A 24124-nucleotide genomic window follows, 5' to 3' on the forward strand; every position below is an offset into this window, starting at 1 on the left:
GTCAGAACAAAAGTCCTCCAACCATTTACCTTTAGTGTTTGTAGTTACACTACCCCAGAGTGGGTTGTGTCCATTTAAATCTCCCATTATAATACAGGGCTTCGGGAGTTGGTCATATAGGGCCTGCACCAGCCTGCATATTGGTTTTAAGTGAAACAGGGCTTTGAATAACGTTTTGTCTGACTAGAATGGATGATCTGCCAGTGGCCTTATCACCCGGAGGGGAAAAACAATGATATGCATTAAAATGACGAAGGTCAAATATATCTGTTTGTTTTTAATTTGTCTCTTGGAGACATAACGCTGAAGGTGTAAAATCTTGGACTAATAGCTGTAATTCATGTAAATTAGTCCTCAATCCTCTGCAGTTCCACTGTACAATATTATTAGAATAAACTATCTTTTGGGGGGATTTATTGGGGATCTACCCCGCACTTTTTTAGAGGGCGACAAGCTATGTTCCCTAGAATGGACGTTTTTAGAAACGTCCATGTCCTCGAGAGACCCATATTTGTTAAAAAATTGTATTTTGTTCTGTGACCCTTTAGGAGCTCTGCCACTTAGTTTTTTTTCATAGGATCTGGCCTTTTAGGTTTAGTTTTAACAGTTTCTGAAGATTTTGGAGTTGATTGAGAAGACTCATGATCAGAGGATGCTACTGATTGGATTTGAGACGAAAGTGACTCTGGCGTTTGAGTAGATATTGCAGGTGAAAAAATCAGAGGAGCTTCTGATGTTATCCAAGTCAAGTCAGTTTGACAGCTTGCGGTTGATTTTGTACTTGCTTCCGACGATGTTTTAGTAATGGAAGCATAGCTTTCTTGAGGTTCAGAACTTTGGACCAGTTTTTTGGCATCTGCAAAACTAATGTTTCGGGTGAATTTTAGTTTGTTGATCTCCATGTGATACTTCCAGACAGGACAGTCTTTGGAAAACGATGAATGGACACCAGTGGAGTTCGTACATTTCTTAACGTTACTGTCACAATCTTCCGTTGTATGTGTCGTTTCACCACAGTGAGCACAAACAACAGACAATGTGCAGTTATTAACCCCATGGCCGAACTTTTGGCATTTGAAACATCGAAGAGGGTTTGGAATGTACATTTCAACGTTGATGTTACAGTTTCCTGCTTTCAATGATTTTGGAACATTTGGAGAAGAGAAAGAAAACAAATATGTATTTGTGTTGACGGTAGCATCATTTCTACGGGTTGTAAAACGTTTGACAAAAAGGACACCTTGTTCCTTCATCTCCGAGGCGATGTCAAGTTCTGACATGTCAGCAAACAAACGTTCACGGTCCCTGACAATTCCTTTGCTCGTGTTAAGTGTTTTGTGAGCCGAGATCGTAACTGGAATACCGACAAAAGATTTAGTACTCATAAGATTGGTGGCTCGCTGTCTTTTTGCACACTCAACCAGAAGGGCACCGGAACGTAATCGCCTAATGTGTTTAACATCACCAGCGATGCCTTGTGTACCTTTAGCTACGGCAAAAGGATTCAACTTTAAAGGGGTCTTGTCAATAGTCTCAACAACAAGAAAACGTGGCCAGTAATCAATTGAGTTGGGCAGTCTGTGGTCAGTTTAAATGGGATCAGTATCAAGTTGACGTTTGCTCTTTTTTTGAGGGGTTTCGTAAGCCATGTTTAGTTAGTTAGATTTCATCATCTGAGCTCCCCACCCACCACGGAGTATCACAAGGACAATGCTGAATGCAAGTGGGTCTCCGACTTGCAGCACCAAGGATACTCAGATGATGTACTCTAGCGGAAGAATTAAAAATAACTAACCCACCAGATTGGCCCATGAGCCATCGCCTTCTGGCATAAGACTCTAGGCAAAGTTCATACGATCATAATTCAGAATGAAAAAAGTTACAAATCAACAGTAGTGCCAGGACCGAATTTCCACCAGGATCCCGTCCTCCACCGACACGGGACGCAACCCACGGCAAACAGGTTGCCCAATTTAGTCGCCTCTTACGACAAGCAATTGGGTGCTATGGACACATTCTGTCCCGGGTCCACACGGGAAATAACTAAACAAACACCACCAAAACAAACACATCTCTATAAACTCGATCCACTCAACACACAACTGCAGGTCGTCTACTCCGACGTCAGCGCCTCCCTAACAGCCAAATACCCCTCGCCTCGCCTCGCCTCACTTCGTACATATAAACAAATCTGTCTCTCTACCTAGGTCAAGGTCACCAACGCAATAGCTCCTCCTGTACACAGCGCCTCCCCATAACATAATATTACAGCTCTCCTGTCGGCTCTCTTGGTTCCTTACCCCCACCCCTTTAACTCCTTTTTCTGTACTTCCGAAGCCCCCCTACTTCGTTTGCTGCTTAACTGCTTACTAAAACTAATCCCTCCCCCTATACTGAACCATTTCTCTTACAACTCTCCCTCTCCCACAAACCCCACCCCCACCCCACATCCCCTACCCCTACACTCCTCTAATAAATTAAAATACTAAATCAATTGTTAAATTTACTCAGCTATTTTCTTCTCCCATACTTATTTATTCATGTATTTATTTTTCCTCTCAAGTAGGACCCTTTACAGTTTTTCAGGTATGGTGGGTTTTCTCATTACTATTTATTCATTATTTACTAGTACCCCGTAGGTTCATACCAGAAATCGGTGTTAGCCACAAACACACACCCCCACCCCCACCTCTAACCAGTCTCATACTTGAACGTCGCTTCACCCGATTAAAGAAGCTCATCCATAAAGTTTGTCCTAATCAGAGATATTGGGTTTTTAAATGGATGCTGATTACGTCACTATGGATATTGGTTTCCTAAAGGAAGGAGCACAGTTAAGAACGTCTCCTCAATACAACTATCTTGGAATATTGTTCTCTCGACGTCTGTCACCATATGTACAGAGACACTATCAGACAAATCAAACAAGGAATTATTTTCTATTAAGAAGTTATTCTACATATATCCAAATATTCCTGTTAACATTCTTGATAAGCTCTTTGATACCAAAGTGAAGCCTGTTATACGTTATGGTGCAAAAGTGGGGGTTATTATGCAAATTTACAACTTTCATACAAATTTCTGTAAATATGTTCATGGTATAGGTAAACGTTTCTAGCAATGCTATATTAGCAGATTGTGGTAAATAATGTGTAAGTGATGATTATATGTTAAATATCTACATTACTGGTGTTCATTACTTTATATGTCTGAAGACAGGTATCCATCATCTGGTAGATGTATGTATGTATGTATGTATGTATGTATGTATGTATGTATGTATGTATGTATGTATGTATGTATGTATGTATGTATGTATGTATGTATGTATGTATGTATGTATGTATGTAAAAACTTTGATATACATCAACATATTTTGATTTGTGTGGTTTAGTCATGATGTTGGCACTATTAATCACTATAAATGCAATGTTTAAACTGGGGCTTATTGATGAAAAGGGCAAAGCATATTGAGTACAGCTATTGAATCACTGCATTTGGCTTACTACAACATTTAGCTTAAAAGACCATTAAGTCTTTATTAGATGTTGGGTGTTATGTTTCAAATGTACATTTTAAAGAATATAGACAATATTCATGTTCATTCAGACATCATCACCTACCCCTTTTTTGTCATGCAAGATGTAAAGGTGAAATTTATGCCTCAGCATAATAATGTGTAGCAATAACATCCCGGAGGATGAAATACATTTTCTTTGTGTCTCTGATGTCTACCATATATACCCGCGTATAATGCGAATGATGGGGTCAGGAAGAGGGATCGCATTATGCACGGGGTATAAGATCTTCCGTTTCTTCCAGCTGTTTAACTTTCAGTTTCCACTGATGATGTCAACCGGCGTTTGATAGCCATCCCTTCTACAGTTAAATGGTAATTCAATACAGGAAATAGTCTCCCATTGTCTCCACATTGGGGATTATAGAATGGCTGAGCATTTGCATGACTAGAAAAGGAATGGGTATAATTATTCGTTATTCGTTGACTTTTCATACCTCATTAAAAGAGAAAACGATTGCATACGACGCTAGTTTCAAGCTCAAGGTGGTTGCCTTTGCTGTGAATGGAAACAACTGTGCTGATGCATGCGAGTTCTCCATAAACGAATCGTTGGTGCGTAGTTGGAGAAAAGCAAAGTCATCCTTGGAGGACATTCCTCTGAGGTTGATTTTACATATCTCGGTTCCAGTTCCAGATATCCGAATGCTATAATGCCTCGCGAGCACTGAACGTTACGCTGCATTCTATTTTAAGCAAACTCGGGTTTTCCAACCCTTTTTAGAAGTGTTACGCTAGGCACATCGTTTCGATCAAACATTAGTTTAATAATTTAATGATTTGGTATTTTTTTTTAAGTTGAAAACAATAAATCAGACTATAGATGGCAATTAGGCCGCTCAGCCAGGTATGACAATGGACTGTCGCCTCACTTCGCATGAAATGGATGCATTGCTTACTGGCACAAGGGGCCATCTCAAAGATACTTTGTTCTTTTTCACGTGTGTTGAATATGTCACATCTCTCGATTAACCTGTCTTTGTTCAGATTTGTAAAAGAATATAATACCTAACACCCATAGAAAAGCATTGTATTAAATGTCTCAAAATATATAGGTGGCATGACTACCCGAAGATTGACAGGGCGGGACATTATTTGTAAATTGTTATGACATGCCATGTATTTGCATTGTTTAACTTCCCTAAGCAATTGTAAAGTATTAACTGATATCTCTATCCCCAAGCCCGACCTCAATTATCTGCAGTCCTGGTTTTGCTTTTAAGATGACCCCTCCTATCTGTTTCTTTTATAGCGATAAAAGGCATGAGGCTAGAGGCATGACAGCCTCACTGTGTGTCACAATGCATGCAGTAGCGGTGCAACACAGGGTGAAACGAGATGCTCCACTATATTTGTGTATATCAGAATGAGAGTAATCAGATATTGGTTAAAACTATTACAAATGGACTCATTTAGATACCCAAAGCAGAGCTATCTTCTTATCAGCACTTTCAAACAAAACTTACAGGACATGTTTATCCGGGATTGACATTTGTCTATTTGTACCTGAAGTTATCTTTCATTACACTCTGGATTAATGACTGATTTTCACACAGAAATAGATATTACCTGTGTCCAAGACAAGTCTTGGGTATGCACATTCTGTAAATTCAGAATAGCATGGAACAATCTAAATGCATAGAGGAAGGAGAAACAACAGTGCAACTTTATCATCCACTGTGAACATTTTATGGATCTGTTAGCCTCTGGTATGCCATACAAATGTACCTTACTTGTTCACTAAATCCACAGAAATCTTTTATAGCGATAGTGAGACTCCATGGGCTCTACGTCCTTAATTGTTTCAGTTTGAAAGTTATTATTTTCTGTGTGAGCTGTTATTTATAATTAAGGTAAGTTTAAAGTAAAAATGAGCATTTGAAAAAAGTGTCTTTTTTATACATTTTTATTGCACACTAATTTTCACATAGCTATGGTCTGTTCCAAATAAGTCTGCATTGCTCATTTCTGCACTAATCTCTCCTCAGTAATGTCCTTTTATTACGTTTCCTATCTCCCTACCACTGGAACTGTAGTTAAGCCCTAGCTGGTTTAACAGATATTTCACACTTTCACATATCAACTACATTAAATTGTAGAGATAAATGTGGTGACAAATTTTTTTTTTATTTCTGACAGTATTGTGGCTGTTTCGCAGCTTGCAAAGTTGTCAACTTTTCGGAGGTTTACGTTTTACCAGCAGCAATCCATTATTGCATTATTTGTAATGATGACGCAGATTGGTATTGCAACATTCCAGATGGAGTCAGTACTCTCCAGACATTCATGCCATCACTTAACAACAGTTGCAATATATCCACAAGTTATACTGTCACAATCGGCTGCCCTTTTGATTCTCTCAATCCAGATTTGAAGAATTTAGTGAGAGTGCTCATTAAGATAAATTTGTTACCATGGGTTCGTGAGTTTGATATAGCGACTTATGAAGTGTCCCAGTTAAATATCATGCTTGAACTTTGTTCTCGTTTGATATTTAACTCGGACACATGATGAATCTCTATATCAAACTCACGAACACATGGTAACTTACAAGCATTTGTATCACCTGACATTGCTTGGCGACATTGTTCTCATGCAGTTTTCATTGAGAATACCACAGTGACTCTCTCTCCAGTCTGCCTTGAGACCAGACATGAACCCCTAGAATACATTTGGGACTATATTTGAAGAAGGATGCAAGCCCCGGTACCATCTATTCATAATCTATGCCATGTAGGCAGGTCATTGCTCTACCCTCATACTTTTAACACATATCATTCTGAGTCAAAACAGATGATTTGTGTATTGTGCCATTATCATTATTGAAATATTGAAGGGAACTTTATTTTTGTGTGTGTTCTTGGGTGCAGCAATAACTTTATGTTAAAAAAATATATTTGCAAGGGCTAGTTCTAAGTATGTTCAAGGTAGTGATTGGCTGGAATTGATAGTTATTACACCTGCCAGTACAAATAATATGCAGTTGTATGCAGCTTTATGCATGAGAACTTCTGTCCTAAAGGTTTCTTGCACTTGTTTTCCCCTTGTGGGAAGTAATTTCATGAAACCAGAATTGTTGATAATATTTTTTTTGATGTAGCTGTAACAATGTCTTGCCATGTTCCGCATTAGGTGGAAGTTGTGTTTTATACAATTTCGTCTTTTGCAAGCTACCTGCAGCTGTTTGTCAGCAGCACTCAATGTGCGAGCATCTTCAAGTACAAACAGCCTCGGAGATTCTACCTGCCTTCTTGCAGCTTATTCAGTAGCTAGAGGCATGACAGCCTCTCTGTATGTCACAATGCATGCAGTAGCGGTGCAACACAGGGTGAAACGAGATGCTCCACTATATTTGTGTATATCAGAATGAGAGTAATCAGATATTGGTTAAAACTATTACAAATGGACTCATTTAGATACCCAAAGCAGAGCTATCTTCTTATCAGCACTTTCAAACAAAACTTACAGGACATCTTTATTTGTGGCATTTGTCTATTTGTACCTGAAGTTATCTTTCATTACACTCTGGATTAATGATTGATTTTCACACAGAAATAGATATTACCTGTGTCCAAGACAAGTCTTGGGTATGCACATTCTGTAAATTCAGAATAGCATGGGACAATCTAAATGCATAGAGGAAGGAGAAACAACAGTGCAACTTTATCATCCACTGTGAACATTTTATGGATCTGTTAGCCTCTGGTATGCCATACAAATGTAACTTACTTGTTCACTAAATCCACAGAAATCAAATTACTATCATTTAATTTGAGGTATGTACTTAATGTACGCCATGCTTGATTATTAGCTTTGTTTATTCAGATCAAATCCATGTGACAAAATAATTGTAATTGTACCCCAGGTCATATGGCCTGCAGTATTGAATAAACTGTTTGAAGTCACATACTTTCGACAGGTGTTTCTTACAGTGTTTGCCAACAACATAGGCATTCCTGCTCTGTTATACTTATTGTAAACCAGAAATGATGTCATCAGACTACAGTGAGTGATGTCACGAGATGTTTGTTTATAGTATCAAATATTTATTTGTCCATTCAGATGTCCCCGAGGTAACACTGAGCCCCACGTGTCAACCACACAGAGTCTATGTAGGGCAGCCCAGTGCTCAACTGATCTGTCAAGTGACGGCAAGCAACCCATCAGTGACGTCTTACATCTGGACACACAACGGTTCTCCTATCTCATCAGCAACAAGCAGAGAGTACAGTCTGAGTCCTGTCTCCAGGAGCAGTGGAGGAAGCTACACATGTGCTGGGAGGAACTCCGTGGGGACGTCTAGTGTGTCAGTTGTCACATTGGAGGTGCAGTGTAAGTAACATGACTACATTACTGAAAGACAAGGATGTGTGTGTGTTGGGGAAGCTATACATGTGCTGGGAGGAACTGCATGGGGACATCTAGTGTGTCAGCTGTCACAGTGGGTGTGCAGTGTAAGTAACATGACTACACTACTGAAAGACAAGGATTTGTGTGTGTGTGTTGGGGAAGGTATACATATACTTTCCTAAATGGGGGTGAAGGCTCCGTCCATGTTGGCGGCTGCGAGACCGCTAAAAATCATGGGCATGGTCCCCCAGGAATTTTTTTAGATTAAGAGCCCCCTAGTGCCATTTCCTGCTTTCTGAAGGTCAAATGACTCCATTTATGTAATCTCCAATTTTGTATAAATTATTTTTTCTGCTTCTTTTGACCATTTTTTATGCCTTTATTTAAAAAAAATATGTAGCATCTGTCTATAATGTTCTCTGCACATAACTGTATATATGCAAGACAACTATTTCATTCAGTTTAAGTATCAATATATCTACTCTGTAAAAAACAAAATTCACATTCTGATTTGGAGTTTTCTTACTGAGTGCATATAACTGATTCGAACATATGAGGGGGAATCAAATGTTCCCATTATCAGCAAGAAGTTACAGGGCAATCAGGATAAGATTTTGACGTAATATCAGTGATCCTTGTCTAGTCAATGAACCAACAACTTCACTGTATCCAGTCTTGTGCTATATGCTTCTACGCACAAGTACCCCCAAAGATGCAAAACTTTAAAGTGTTTGTAATACCGCCAAATTATTTCTTCAGTCCTGGCGAGTGTTCGTTTAGAGGTAGCTTCTACTGGATTTAGGTATTTTCACTCATACGAACTCATTGTTTGTATGTTATTGTTTATTTTGTCTATCCTGTCTTTTGGAGTTACCTGGATTGAATCCATTTTTTTTTCAAATTAAATCTTTTGTTAATTATCATTAGGTATTCCACGATATGGCTTCAGATTACAGAGTTCTGAGTATTCATTATTTTATGTATGAATGGTTGTTAGTATTACATGTGACTGTATTATTCTGGTTTCGATCATCACTCAGATGGGTTGTTTGCAATCTCAGCATGATTAATTGAGTTAATTCAGGCATGCATTTCTGGGCAGCGGTGAGATTATATGATGCTCAAAAGAGTGTTATGACAGTTCTTTGATGTACACAAAATAACCTGTAAAAAGACTTGTAGGGGGAGGGATGGCGGTCTGCCCACCTGTAGTCGTATGCATATCTCAGGTGTAGCTTACGTCAGGCGTAAAGCGCTACGTCAAGCTCAGCGGCGCCTTCCTTTTTAGTGGCATGCACAATCAAGGCTTAATCACGGTGTAGCTAGACTTGGCATAACGGTTCTAGGCGTAAGTGTGCTATAATTAGATTTCGAACTTTCGCCCCAAAGAACTTTGCGGCACTCATTGATCGATCCATGATGGCCGACTACCGTAAGCAACGAAAATCTAACTTTGCCAACTAAGAGGGACGTCAGTGCCATGAAGAACCCTGCTACTGGGGGTGGACCCCAACCAAAGGAGTCAACATATACAACGTGGGTGCTGGACATCATCGGGCCCCAGTCGTCCTCACTTGTCGGGATAGAGGAGTGTGTTGAATCCGGCCAACCTGACACAACAGCGCTTGACCTCTCTCAAACATTGGTCGACCTGACACAGCAGCGATTGACCTCTCTCAAACATCGGCCGACCTGAGACAGCAACGCTTGACTTCTCTCAAACATCTACTGGGTCCCCAGTGCCATCAACATTATCTGCTTCTTCGCCCAACAGAGCTGCTACATCACTCGGCATCCCTAGGCCTACGGCACCATGCGAATCATTCACGCGTCATGGTATGTGAAGCTACTATGCATATCAATAATTTTTATGTATTATGCAGACACTGATTAAAATTTAGGCTAGATTTTCTATTGGTTTCCAAATTTTGATGTAGGTCATTTTTGCACAAGCTGTCTGGACAACTTGTTTGTTTATCCATGGACATAAGATTTCATATTCTTACATTTCATGTAATTGAAATCAGCGTAGATGTCTTACTTGTGATTTACATGTAAATTATTGTGGCAGAAATATTTTCATGAATTTAAATATCGTTGGACCCAAGAAGAAATTTGAACATTTATGAGAAATCATCTTGCCTGCAGTACAATTTCTGTTTCATTTTGCAAGTTGATAAATATCATGTAATTAGTCAAATGTTGGTCGAAATACTGAACTGAAAATATGTGCACAGAGCATAAAAGATTTGACAATCGCATGTGAAAGTGTACAAAGATTCAACCTAAACTCATTTCATGGAAACCATTTATGCTACACTGACATAACATGCAAATGTATGGTAATAGCATCTCGTGTTCGATTATAAATGGCTAGAGTCTGTATGTATACCTTAATTTTCCTCTGGGACTCAAGGGGAGACAATTTGTCCATTGTACCAGTCTTTTGCCTCTAACGTAGAGGAGACGGGTTCGTCCCACTCACATATGTTGTAAATTTTTGTTACCGTCTTATTTTATGATTATGGCAAAATGAAATCACCTTTAGTCATATTTCATTTAATTTACTGACAGTTGTGCATCTCGTCCGGTGCAAGCAGTGAAGAGGAAGACGACAGGCGACAGTGATGATCTTTACAGGCAGCTGCTGACCCTGGAGATTGAAAGAGCTAAAGCAGAGACTGAGAGGGCGACTGCAGAAACTAAGAGGGGAGGGAGGAGACAGTCAAACTTAAACTGGAAATTAAGTTGTTAGAGAGACAACTAGAATCAGAGGTTTTCAGCATACCTATTCAGACACTTTCTGAGAGCTAATTTGCTGGATATCATTTATTCGACATATTGAAAAACAAAGATACTTATTAAAACGTTTGAATAGTCTATATTTTTTGTCGTTATATCAATGTGCTTTTATCGCAATCCACATCCACACTGAATATTATCTCCATCATGCTGAACAGCAATCCAAACCTTCAAAATGACTAAAATTCGCATACATGTAGTTTCATATGGACATGCATGTCAGTGTGTGAAATATTTACATTTCATAACGCATTTCATGTACCATAGTATACATGTAGACACCACATGAATATGGTTAAAATAGGTTTCAGATAAAAAAAATCATGCAACATTACGTTTAGAAATAACTTCATTGACATATATTCAGCCAGTTTAAAACTATGGTCTGGAAAAGAAATATGAACGGTTACTGACAGACGGACAGCACTCAGTCCATCTTCCAATTCATGGCAGGGGATAATAGGAACACAATATTGGATCGCTTAAAGCTCTTTGAGTCCTTTTTGGATTATAGGGTATTGTCAACAGGATTATTCTTCACTATAGTGAATAAAATATTATGTCACTTAACACCGTATGAATAAGTCAACATGATGGGGTGTATCAACTTACAAATATCATATCACTGAGCAAAGAACCTCTGAATGGTGTGATCTCTCCTCAGTTTCACAGGGGAATACCAGCAAGGGCATACTCAACGGCCAAGTTGTGCAGAACGAACACTGCACTGATGATAGAGCAGCAACGTTTGGGTGGGTATCTCAGCTCAGAGTGGAGGCAGTGAAAGCTGCATTTTATGACACCAAAACATCTCTCTATACAGTTTCTCCTTAAGGCATGGGAGAAGTTGTATCATTCTTCTTGTCCGTGAGATTTTTGGTCAACATACGTGCATCATGGACGGATCACGGCCACTTAACTATGCAGTTCAAAACTCTCAACTTTGAGTTGCACACTGCATGGACATTGATCGAATGATAACCTTTACAATTGATATAGTTATATTCCTGTTTTCTTGGAGCTTGGATTCTTACATCAACACAACCAACCACTCCCGGAAAACCGGCCAGATTAAAGAAACTATCTTTAATGCGTGTTAATTCATTGGCATCTGGAAAAAATGTCCAAATGTTCATTTTACACTGAAGTGATAGGGACACCCTCCTAACAACTCACTGTCGAATGGTGCACATTGATGGTATCACCGACAACGTTCTGAAATGAACCTGTAGCGTAGAAGCGCAAGGCAACGGGCACTTGCAACTCAGGAGATAAAGTGGATCTGCGGTAAACACCACGGTTGATGTCATAAATGAACAATCCTGAATTCTCTGAAACCTGAATCGACTATGAAGATCAAGATCGTCAAACACTTCCAACAGGTTCGTTCTGTCTCTGAATATCCTCTTTCTGTTCAAGTGTCGTCTGCGGTGTCAGTAAACTACAGCCGCCATTGATCAGCTACGCCTGCTTAAGCAAAGGATGTGCATTAGGGCGTAGATTTGCATCTGGGCGCAATTCACATTTATGTCCGGAGTTGGATTTACGCCTGAGATATGGCACTGAGTTCCTTCTGGCACATTAATAGCTACCCCATGACACACACACTGTCAATAGCACACACACACACACACAGATAGACACACACAGACACACCCACACACTCATGATCAGACACACACAGACAGACAGACTTGTCATGGCTTTTTTGTTGTTTTTTTTCAAATTGTATTCTAAGAAAGTGTCATTGCAGTTACAGTGTTATCACAGCTTTTGAATGAATGACCTAACTTGACAGCATGGCAGCTGACAGCAGGAATTACAGCAAAGCTAGTCTGCTATATTGTCTAAATAACAGAGACTGCACAGAATCTATCTATGCCTGTTGCTCTTTTTCAAGGATTATCATGTTCTTTCTTGAAAAGGTCAGCCTGCTTCTGCTTACAAGCTGGTCTGTAAATCAGGTGTTGCTAGATTGTATCCCAAACCATGCGCTTGAAGCAAGAAAAATGAACCGTTATAACTGCAGTAGTCTCGCCAGTAAAAATCACGATACAACTTGTGAATTGTCACAAAACAACATTCATCTCCAGGTTCAGCCTAAGCCTCAGGCACTAAGTAATGGTATTGGGCACCCAGAGATATTCTTAAGGACAATTCTAAGATGGCACCATTTGAAAGTCTCAAACAGCATAACATACTCCGTAGCGCTACATTTCTTGGTGGGCAGGAAACATTACCATGTTTAATGTTTTCAACCAAACACTGTCCATTCACGAGTAAACAGCTACATGATGTTTGTACTGTCCCCATGTGGTTTACTGTAATCTGAAATTTAACTAAACTAATAAAGAGAAAATATTTCACCTGAATGTCAACCCTCTTCAAACTGTTTATCCATTGTTTGTCTGTTTGTTTTCTGCTTTATATTAAGTGTCTTTAAATTTAGCATCTTAGAAAAGATATATGCTGTTGGTCAAATACACTACAATAGTGCGGGGTAAGTGTACTTTCCTGGAACCAACTGGTACCTGGCTTTTTGATTTAGACCATCCATGCTAGCGACAAACAAATACAAAGGAAACTTCTAAATCGTCTAATGGTATTTTATTATTGGGATGGTTTGAAATGCACAATCCCATACCTAACAAATGTGCTGTGAGTAAATTGAATGTCTGGGGAGTGCATCAACCTCTGACCTAGCTAGTTGTCCAGCAAACCATTCTCACGATTTGATTGTGGTTATGTACCCAATTCTTAAATACGTCACATTTAATTAGTACATTCATGATTTCCCCGAATTGTGACTGTTTCTGTGTACTTTGTTTAGAGGACATAAATCCTCTAAGTCACTAATTTGTTAGTGACAGTGTACAAGGCCTGTACCTTGTACTCCACCAATCGTTAACTAACAAGCTACAATTTAGGAATGCTTCAGTGTAAAAAACTGCCAGAAAAACTAATCCTGTCATCACTCGATGTCTCAACATATGTAGTCCGCCAAAGAACTGTACGACTCAAGCTTCCTTCAACCTCTGTGATCATATTCTTGTTCAAGACAACTGAATGTTAAATTAATGATAGAACATTTAAATGATCATCATTAGTGCCTCAAGTGCTGTGGATTATTGATGTCACTGTTTCCTTCCAGACAAACCTTCAGTGTCAGTTCCCCAGTCCACACCTGTCAGGGAGTCACAGACTCTCAACATATCCTGCTCTGTGGATGCCAACCCTGCAGCAGCTGTGACATGGACAAAGAAAGATGACAGCAGCTTTACTTCTCAGCCTGGATCTACTCTGACCATCAGTAACATACAGAGATCACAGGCCGGGACATATGTGTGTACAGCTACCAACACCCTCAGTCCTTGTGTGGGGACTGCTTTGCCACAGTCTGAGTCTAGGAAGATGACAGTGGATGTACAGTGTAAGTTTTATTGTTAGAATGCTGGACATTTAGTCATGAGTTAAACCTTCCAAGGTTCAAGGGCTCATTGTTCTAAGTTTTTGTCAGATCAGCAGAAGAAAGACATTGTCCTTCAACATCTTAACAGCAAGGTTTATGAACCTCTTCACCATGAAGACTTTCAGAACTCAGAAGATCCCATTTCCTCTGGCATTAGCTCCAGCAGCAAGGATGGCATAAAATAAGGCCATTAACTTCAGTAGGACAGGTGAAACCCATTACCAGTAGTTCAAGGGAGATTACTCTCTCTCTACCTCGTTCAGGCAAATGTAGGCCCACATTTGAAACTAATGTAGCTTGTAAACATCAAATAAATTATGTCTCACAAATAAATGCTCAAAAATTCAATATAAGTGTGGCGTATTGACTTACAATGTATGAAATAAATAGTTAAACAACACCAAAAGACATTAGGGCGCACCCCGCGAAACTAGGCCGTGGACTCATTAATGTTCATGAGTTGTTTCCTTTTGTGGAAAGGTTTTCACGCTGTGTAGGATGCCATTGGTTGAGATTATAAACTTTGACGTCATAAATAAGGGTCATATGGTAATTGCTTTACCATGTCTGCCGCATTTTTACAACAACAGGTCTACACGATGATATAATAGCTTCATAATTATGGATCATAGATGAGTTCCGAGAATGCTGTGTAAATTTAACCTGCCGTAAAAGCCTTCAAGGACAAGAACAGATTTTGTAACTTTTGTGGATTCACATCCAAAGACAACTATTTCCCAATTTTCAAGAGGAGGAGGAGGTAAATGACCATCTGCATTCTCATGGATGTAAACCACCTTTTCCTGAACATGATTTGGATATTTGTGTTACTACATATATCGACAGAAGGCGTCATTCCACAACGAAAGGTACAAAGGAAACACTATGAATTCAGTGCTTTATATGAACAGACTGAGATTTTAAATTTTATATACGTCAAACATTCAGGTATCTTAAAAACACCACTGACTATACCATCAGGACCCTTCTGACCAAATATCTCAGTGGCTTCTGTTGAGAAGTATGATGAATTTGGGGCTTGTTTTTGTGTGTGTTATTCGTGACTGACGTGTTTCTCTCAGGATATTAGAATGAACTGAGGAGAGTTGTTTATGGCTTGCCTGCCAAGGAAGGAAGAAAAAAACAGTTACTGGTTTGGTGGTCAAAGAAAAAACAATCATACATTAGTCTTATTATCATGTTTAATCGCACCAATATTGTGAACAATCTTGCTGTGAACTATATTTCAACTCAGGAATCTTTACAAGTTATGACATTTGAAGATGAGGCAGTTCAACGCATCTTTGGCGATACCTATATGATGTATGACTTTGCAATCGTTTCCGATGGAGGATTTAAAATTCTATTGATGAGATGATTTGATGGACTTACCTTTGTTGGAAGATTGTTCTGGTGGGTAGAGTCCCTACTGTGCACTGGTGTTCATGCTAAATCATACAGTTGTTGGTTGGCTTTGGAGGCATTTATGTATTTTACTGGACATTGCATGTATTGACACACAGCCACAACAGTGAATGTGATTTAATTCAGATGGGTGTAATATGCAATGACACTGAAAAGACCTTTGAACTTATGAAAGAAAATAACCTGCTTGCCTCTACAATGAACTGTGAAACATGTAAAATGTCCATGTCATGGCAAAAAGACAGAAAGATCAAATCTGATGGTCATGTATGGCGTTGCACAAAATGTAGGAAATGTAAATCTGCAAGATTTGGAAGTTTCTGGGAACTTGGTACATTGTTAAGGATCTTGTACCTTTTTTGCCATCACATTCAAAGTTACATCACTTTGAAAATGTTGACCGTGAGTTAGAATACTGTCTATAACTGATATAATCTATGCTGTGATTTAATGTCTTGTTCTCTCCTTGATGACCCTATTGTACTTGATGGAGTTTGTGGAAATGAATGAGAGTAAATGGGGGAGAAGAAGAAAATACAACATTGGTTCTATTCAAGGTATTAAGGATCTTTGGTCTGATTGACAAACAAAGTAAACAGCTTCTTCTTTTTAATGTATGTAACAGAACAACTGAACAGATGAATTAAAAAATATACTTGTCTACAAAATGCAGGGTATGAACATGACACTGTTAAACACAAAGATGGTTATGTAGATTAAAAAACTGGGGCCCACACCAATTCAATTGAAGGATTTGGGGGCAATGCAAAAGCAAAGTTCAAGACAATACATGGTGTCCCAAAAGAACAGCTGGCTTCTCATCTTGATCAGTTCATGTTTAGATGGAACAACAAAGATGGTTCTATGTTCACAATCATGCTTCGTCTTATTGCCAAATATTACACGTTGCAAAGCAATTCATGGGGTATGCTTCATACATTTTGTATGACAGTACTGAAATGCCATCAAATTTTTGTGACTATAGCTAGCATCAGTTCTTGTTAAAGGATTCATGTTGTTACGCTTCTAAGTGCCCATAAATTAACATTTCAAACATAGGGTGCTGAAAGTATGTATAGTATAATATAGTTCCTGGAATGAATATGTCATTTTTTCATCATGAGAGTGAGTTATTTTTGTATTGTTTGAATGGTTAGAAAAGTAGATTTAGTTGGTTTTCAAAATGTGGGCCCACCTAAAAAATCTCTGAAGAAAAACACGTCAGTGGACCGATATATCTGTCCACTTTTAAGAACTTCAGTTTAGAAGGTGAGCTTGATGCATAATCACAGTATGCAGATTTATTTATCTTCTTAAAATGTGGGCCCACCACTAATTGGGCTATAGGGATGAAAAATAAGTGGGCCCACATGTGTTTTCATGTCCATGCAGTATCATAGTTGACATCGATGTAGTACTGCTTGATATCCAACTGTTAAGTAAGGACAATGGAATGGCCTACCTTTCCTGGCTAAGACATCAGTTACTTCAACAACATGGGGTACTCTTTGATGCTATATTTCGAGCAGGATTACTAAGAAAATACCTCTATCTATACAATGTAGACCCCAGTAACAAGCTAGTGGGTGAATTCGGTTATACTAGTATTTGACAAACATGCAGAAAAGTCATGAAGCTCAGTAATGCTATTCATATTGATGGAAATGGTTCTCTATATAGAATAACCTGGGCATTTTTAATGATGAACCTGATGGACTATATCGTACATCGCTTCCCAGCGCCATGTTTTTCTCAGATACAAAACTAAACGTCATAGCTTCAAGCTGTATTTAGAGTTAGCTCCCCTCGCAACTCGAACCACTGATAATGCGGTTTCGCCATAGAACAAGTCTTAACTGGCACATAGTGCATCTAGTACTACGTTGGGATGTCATAGCAAAGAATGTGTTTCCAATACAATCTAAAAGGTCTGCTTCCATGACAGTCTAAAAGGCAACTCCATATCCCACCTCTGACATCCATTCTAAGATCAGAAGATATACAAACTTTATCACTCCGTTAAGTCAGAGCTCTTTGTATTTAATATTTGTAAATATTGTTTAGAAGAAGGAAGTTTAAAGGGTTATTGATACCATTGTCACTCATCACCTGCACAGCTCTTTCTAGAACAACTCTAACCTTCTTGATACAAGGACTAGACCCACGTGTAGTCTGTGTTGGCATTACATAGTAACAGATCTCTGTCATCCTTCATGGAAGGATGTTTTGTTTATAGTAGTCTCATACTGCTTTTGACAACCATCAGACATTGCACTGCAGAAGTTGTTGCTGGTGTTTAGCAATCTGGTCAATCAGTGGCAACATTTAACTATGTAATTCAGATCATGAGGATAAATGTAACATGTTATATTTGTGATTACAATTTTAGTAAAGTAGGTAGGTAGTGGAGCATGCCTCTGGCGTCGTGGCCCTTGCATGTACCCTCTCGTTTCTCCTCTTGATTATATTGATGAATTGAGCCCATTCATTATTTCTGTTTTCAAGGGCTTCTTTAAGATTGTTGTTGGCTGTTGACCTGATTTCATCATATTCGGGGCATCTGAATAAGATGTGCTCAAGATCTTCCTCTTCTTGATTACAAAATGTGCAAATGGGGTCAGTTGCCAGATGATATTTGTCTAGATAGCTCTGACAGGGAAAGTGGTTCAGTCGGATTCTAGAGATGGTAACTTGATCCGTTCTTTTGATATTTTTGTAGAAAATTCTGTTGGGTTTTTCCTGCAGTTCAAAGTACTTTCGACCTTTGCTGTTATTGAGCCAGATATTTGACCATTTATCACTAGAGGTTTCCTTCACTCTGCATTTCAAACTAGGTAGAGATGACATAGGTTTTAGCAGAGGGCCACACTCAGATGCTTGCTTGGCAAGTTCGTCAGCCTTTTCGTTCCCAATAATCCCTACATGGCTTGGGATCCATTGTAGGCAGATGACAGTTTTCAGGGTTTGTAGCAGACTGTTGATGGCTTTGGTTTGATGGTAGTACTCAGTAGGTTTGTATGACAACAGAGTGTGCAGGGATGATAAAGAGTCAGTCAGGATGGTGTAAGGACCGGAGTTGGAAAGATCTTTAATTTCCAGCAAGGCTCTTTCTATTGCTGTAAGTTCTGCACTGAGGATTGAGCAGGGGGTGAGTGGAATGATGACACTACTCTCATCGTCTTGGAGATATATGCCTGCCCCAGCTTTTCCATTGTTTGGATCCAGGGAGCCGTCAGTGTAGATCTTTCTGTATTCTGAATATTTAGTCTGGATTAACTCCAAGGCTAGCATCTTCAACTTGACTGGGTTTTCTGACTTATTGGCTTGTTCTGGAATTGATGTTACTATGGTTGGAGGTTTCCATTGCCATGGTGGTATATCATTCATGATTGCTGTTGGAGAGAAGTTGGGGTCTGACCTAGAAGGGAGATAGATGTTTCTTTCCTTGAGTAGCCTGCTGGATCTTGCATAGAAGGAGTTCTTTGCTTTGTTTTTCTTGAGATGCCCTGGAGAATCTTTTGGAAGGAAGTGATTTTTAATCCTTCTGTTCAGGATAACTGATTCCGAATGGATCTGAAGTGGGGGGATGTTTGCTTCTATCTCAAGTGACCCAACTGGCGTGGTTTTCAGAGCACCAACTATGAGACGGAGAGCACAATTTTGTAAGGTTGAAAGTCTTTTCATTCTCGTTGGGCAGCATGATGACCAGATTTCCATGGCATATGACATCTTACTCCTGATATATGTCAGATAGAATGTTCTTAGGGTGGTAAAATCGGCCCCCCAAGCTTTTGATGAAATGACCTTCATGAGGTTCAGTCTCTTTAGACAGTCATGATGAAACCGGTCAATATGGGCATTCCATGTGAGTTTAGGGTCGAGTGTTAGCCCTAGTATTTTCGGATTTTTGTTGTAGCCTATTGACCGACCAGAGATTTGTATACCAAGTTTGTCAAGTGGCAACACATGTTTTCGTATTCTGGTGATGACTGTGTATTCTGTCTTTTCTTGGGATATCTTTAATTTCCACTTGGTTGCCCAATTGCTTCCATACATTCATTGGCATGCGTCACAATGTGGTTGAGATCTTTGTGAGTGATATATATGGAGCCATCATCAGCATATGTGACTTGTCCCAGTGGCTTTGAAACTACAGATGGTAGATCCTGCATCATGATGTTAAAAAGGATTGGGCTGACTATTGAACCCTAGGGTGTTCCAGTGTTGATGCTGATTAAGTCTGAATACTCATTACCTACTTTGGTTTGGATGTGTCTTTCGCTGAGGAAGCTTCTGATGAATTTAAGAAGTCTGCCACTTATTCCCAGTTCAGCTGCCTTTAAGGTGACTCCATCCCACCACACCTTATCAAATGCACCTTCTAGATCGATCAGGATTATAACCGTGTATTCATTCCTGCTTAATCCTTGATGACATTGTTCAGTTAGCTGCATGAGTGCATCTATGGTACCTGATTTTGGGCGGAAGCCACACTGAGATTTGTGAAAGATCTTTTCTGTCTCCAATTTCCATGTTAATCGTCTGGTGATCATCTTTTCCATGAGTTTACCTAGGCAGGAGGTCAGGGCAATAGGACGGTATGATTTAATGACTTGTTTATCTTTGTTTGGTTTTAGAAGGGGAATTATTTGGCTAGTCTTCCATGCTGATGGATAAGTGCCAGAGTCCCAAATCTCATTAAACAGATTGAGTATGATGTCTTTTGCATTTGGTGGTAGGTCCATCAGCATCTGGTTGTGAATTTTATCAGGACCAGCAGCTTTTAGTGTCAGTTCTTTTATGGCAAGGTCCATTTCATGTCTCGTGAAAGGTTGGTCCTCCTCAGCCTCAGAAGAATACAGCAAATCTAGGTTGTCAGCAATATGTTGTTCACTATCAGAAAAGGTACTTTTGTTGAAATCCGTGTCAATGGAGGAACACTTGTTGGCATAGTGATTTCCAAATAACTGCGCCTTTTCTTTCGTGTCAGTGTGTTGGTGGGTTGTATGCACAAGTCTGTGTGATGTGTCTAGTGTGTAGTGGTAGTTGGTAGTGGCTTTTTTGCTTTTGCTTTAACGTCTCTTCCGCTCTACTGCTATACCGCTGGCTAGCCGTAAAAGGTGAAAGGAAAGCCGAGTGCGTAAGTCTTTCCTGCCAGTACATAACCTCTCCATAGACTAGACTCTTGTAGTGCCTCCTAGTGGCAACACACGGTAACTGGACAAATTGCGGCTCCAGGCTAAACTACAGGAGATCTCGGAGCAGCATGGGCCCCAGAGGTTCAATATGCAGGCCCACCGGCGAGTGGACATGCCCTGGTATTGATCCAACCATGCCCCAGCCATGGGTAAATGGTGAGAAGGACACTTTCTCTGAGCAATGGAGATTCTACAGGAGTCCAATAGTCAAGTGTCACCAATAGGTGTTTCACCTGAGAAGCTTGGTTTATCCAAGTCCCTCTCTAATTCCCCTTGATAATGATGAATTTTAGTAAAGTGCAGATTCTTGTACTTTTGTTCAGGGATTTGAACACAAATGCTCAGAGTCTGGCACCAAACTGCCAGCATAAAGAGTCAGCCTCCTAACCCGCTCAGCCAATGCAACTTCCATAAGAATGGAAGTGGCACAACTGACTGCAGTCCTTGTGTATTCAGATAAGTGCTAAGTGACACGGCTCCCACCGACAAAAGCCATGATTATACAGTGCTGTTTAGAAAGTGATCAAATACAACATATGCTACATTGGACCACTTTCTAAAAAGCATTTGTGTAATTACAGATTTCAGCCAAATAACTTTTAGTTAACCGAAAGAGATATCATCACAACAATCACTTGCATTCAATGTAGTGACATCTTGTGAACACGTTTTGGCATGCATATAGTGTCCTTCATTTAAGCTAAACAAATTAAAACAGTTAGTAAAACAAACTGATTTTTTTTCTTTTCACAATTGGAATGACAATCTGAAAGAGGTATACTTGAATCTAATATTAATACTGTTTAGATGACCAACCCATGGCAATGATTCTAATCATAACAACAATTGTGTAACAATATCATATTTCTATTGTATTTGTTCATTCAGATGTCCCCGAGGTAACACTGAGCCCCACGTGTCAACCACACAGAGTCTATGTAGGGCAGCCCAATGCTCAACTGATCTGCCAAGTGACAGCGGCCAACCCATCAGTGACGTCTTACATCTGGACACACAACGGTTCTCCTATCTCATCAGCAACAAGCAGAGAATACAGTCTGAGTCCTGTCTCCAGGAGCAGTGGAGGAAGCTACACATGTGCTGGGAGGAACTCCGTGGGGACGTCTAGTGTGTCAGCTGTCACAGTGGAGGTGCAGTGTAAGTAACATGACTACCCTACTGAAAGACAAGGATGTGTGTTGGGGAAGGTATACATGTGTTGGGAAGAACTCCGTGGGGACATCTAGTGTGTCAGCTGTCACAGTGGAGGTGCAGTGTAAGTAACATGACTACACTACTGAAAGACAAGGATGTGTGTGTGTTAGGGGAGCTATACATGTACTGGGAGGAACTCCGTGGGGACGTCTAGTGTGTCAGCTGTCACAGTGGAGGTGCAGTGTAAGTAATATGAGTACACAGTGCTGAAAGACAAGGATGCGTGTGTGTTGGGGAAGCCATCTCATCTCATGACCTCTCTTTAAAACATTAGGGCTATGTATTGCACTGAATTTGTTTTGCCATATATTGTGATATACACTCCTGTATTTTGCAGTACATACTGCAAAATAATGTAAAAGAACAGTTTCTGAGATCTGCCCATTTTGCAATGTTCTAACACCTTCAAAATGATATGTGAGTAGCCAGTGTGCAGTTATGGAACTTACTGTGCTAAATGGTGACCAGTGACAAGGATTCTTTGGGCAATTGTTTTTGTATAAAACATTGTGTCCAAGCATAAAGATCGAGACAACAGCTGTGATTTCACTTGACTACATAGCATGCGTGCATGAAAAGATGGAAATAGTAACTTAGATGTACAATTGACAACATTTTTGAGTTCATAAATGTAGTGTAATACATAATTTTTACAATTTCATATTGTGGTTCACTGGTATACCGGTAATACCATGCAGCCGTATAAAACATTCATTTTTGTGGGATCTTATTATCTGCTCTGATACATTTGAAGTCAAAACTAGAAAAAAGCAGAGAGGGTTGTTGATGACAGCATGACATTCTTGCTTATTCCCGAGTCTTATTTAGTTTCAAACATTAGATTGACTGAAACACAATGGAAAGAACATTATTTATACATGATATCATGTTCCCTAAATTTACACTTTTAAACATATATTTGGAGAATATAAATTTCAGCTTAGTGGCATGTATTTTGGACAATGTAAATTGCAGCAAAACAAACTTGAAAACGTCCACAAATACCATGTGCAAAACCAACTACTGTCTTAATTACATTGAATAAACAGCAAGCTTAATATTTCAAATATCTTTCATACCAAAAATATTTGTGAACAAATTTTTAAGTCAAAGCCAATTTCCACGAGTCAAGTCCAAAACAACCGCAAAACCTAAATTATGAAAAAATATCTTACTGTGTATGGTATAAGATAAGAAAATGCATTTACAAGCAAGCAAAAGATTATTTTCAGACCATAGTTTCCCTCTCGTGTTTGACACAACTGAGTAAGAGAGGAGTGATTGAAGTTCACCAGCAGTTGTGGAAGATGAGTACATCACGGAAAAACAGTACATCACGACCAGTTGAAGCCAGAAAGGATGAAATGATTGGCTGCTCCTCCGGGGATTGAACATGCCGTGAGAGGCCAGGTACATTCCATCCTGTGTTGTCACACACACAGAGTCCCTTCCTCTGTGGATGAGGCACTACATGAGGAGGAGATAGCTCATCAAAGGTTAACTTGCAGTCCAATTTTGCTGTGAAAACTTGCTGCACCTGCCACGACCTCCGCTCATAAAAGCTGCACTGGTTTGCACATCTGGGTTCGAGCACTGCAACACAGAACTAACAACGGAGAACACAGAGCACATGAACAAAGCAAAAACATATATATGATGTTACAGATTTATTAATGCAGTTACAACAATGTGGAAGAATAATGCATTAAGACATATGTGAATACATGGTGAGTTACATCTTAATACAGTGGAATGGTGACACACAGTAAAATTGGAACATTGGATAATAGCGTTAAGTGTGGGAGAGGTGGGTGGGACTTTGAAATGAGAGTACGAGATGGCTCTTGATCAGTTGAATGTTCCTTGTAAAAGGGGGTAAAATGCGGTATTGCGAAGGGAGGTAACTCTAGTTGGAGAATATGGGATACCACAAGTGAGTGGTAGAAAGTTTAACCTCTCACTTAAATAACTTTTCTTCACACAAGTTTTCACAAATTAAATTAAGTGTAAATGTTAAAATAAACAACAGAAGGTAGATATGTGGGATAATATGGGTGCAGCTTTATTACCAAGATAGGGCAGAAGTAG

The 24124-nt window shown here is 39.5% G+C and overlaps 1 protein-coding gene across 1 annotated transcript in view; it reads left to right on the forward strand.

The window, feature by feature from the left end:
- Positions 1-24124, forward strand: part of LOC137292854 (B-cell receptor CD22-like) — a 97883-nt gene that overhangs the window by 38313 nt on the left and 35446 nt on the right. Inside the window, exons 6-8 of the mRNA XM_067823867.1 lie at positions 7640-7909; positions 13881-14159; positions 21710-21979. Of these exons, the coding sequence (XP_067679968.1) occupies positions 7640-7909; positions 13881-14159; positions 21710-21979 (819 nt within the window). The remainder of the gene's footprint in view (positions 1-7639; positions 7910-13880; positions 14160-21709; positions 21980-24124) is intronic.

Source organism: Haliotis asinina, chromosome 1 (assembly GCF_037392515.1).
Source record: "Haliotis asinina isolate JCU_RB_2024 chromosome 1, JCU_Hal_asi_v2, whole genome shotgun sequence".
Taxonomy (NCBI): Eukaryota; Metazoa; Mollusca; class Gastropoda; order Lepetellida; family Haliotidae; genus Haliotis; species Haliotis asinina.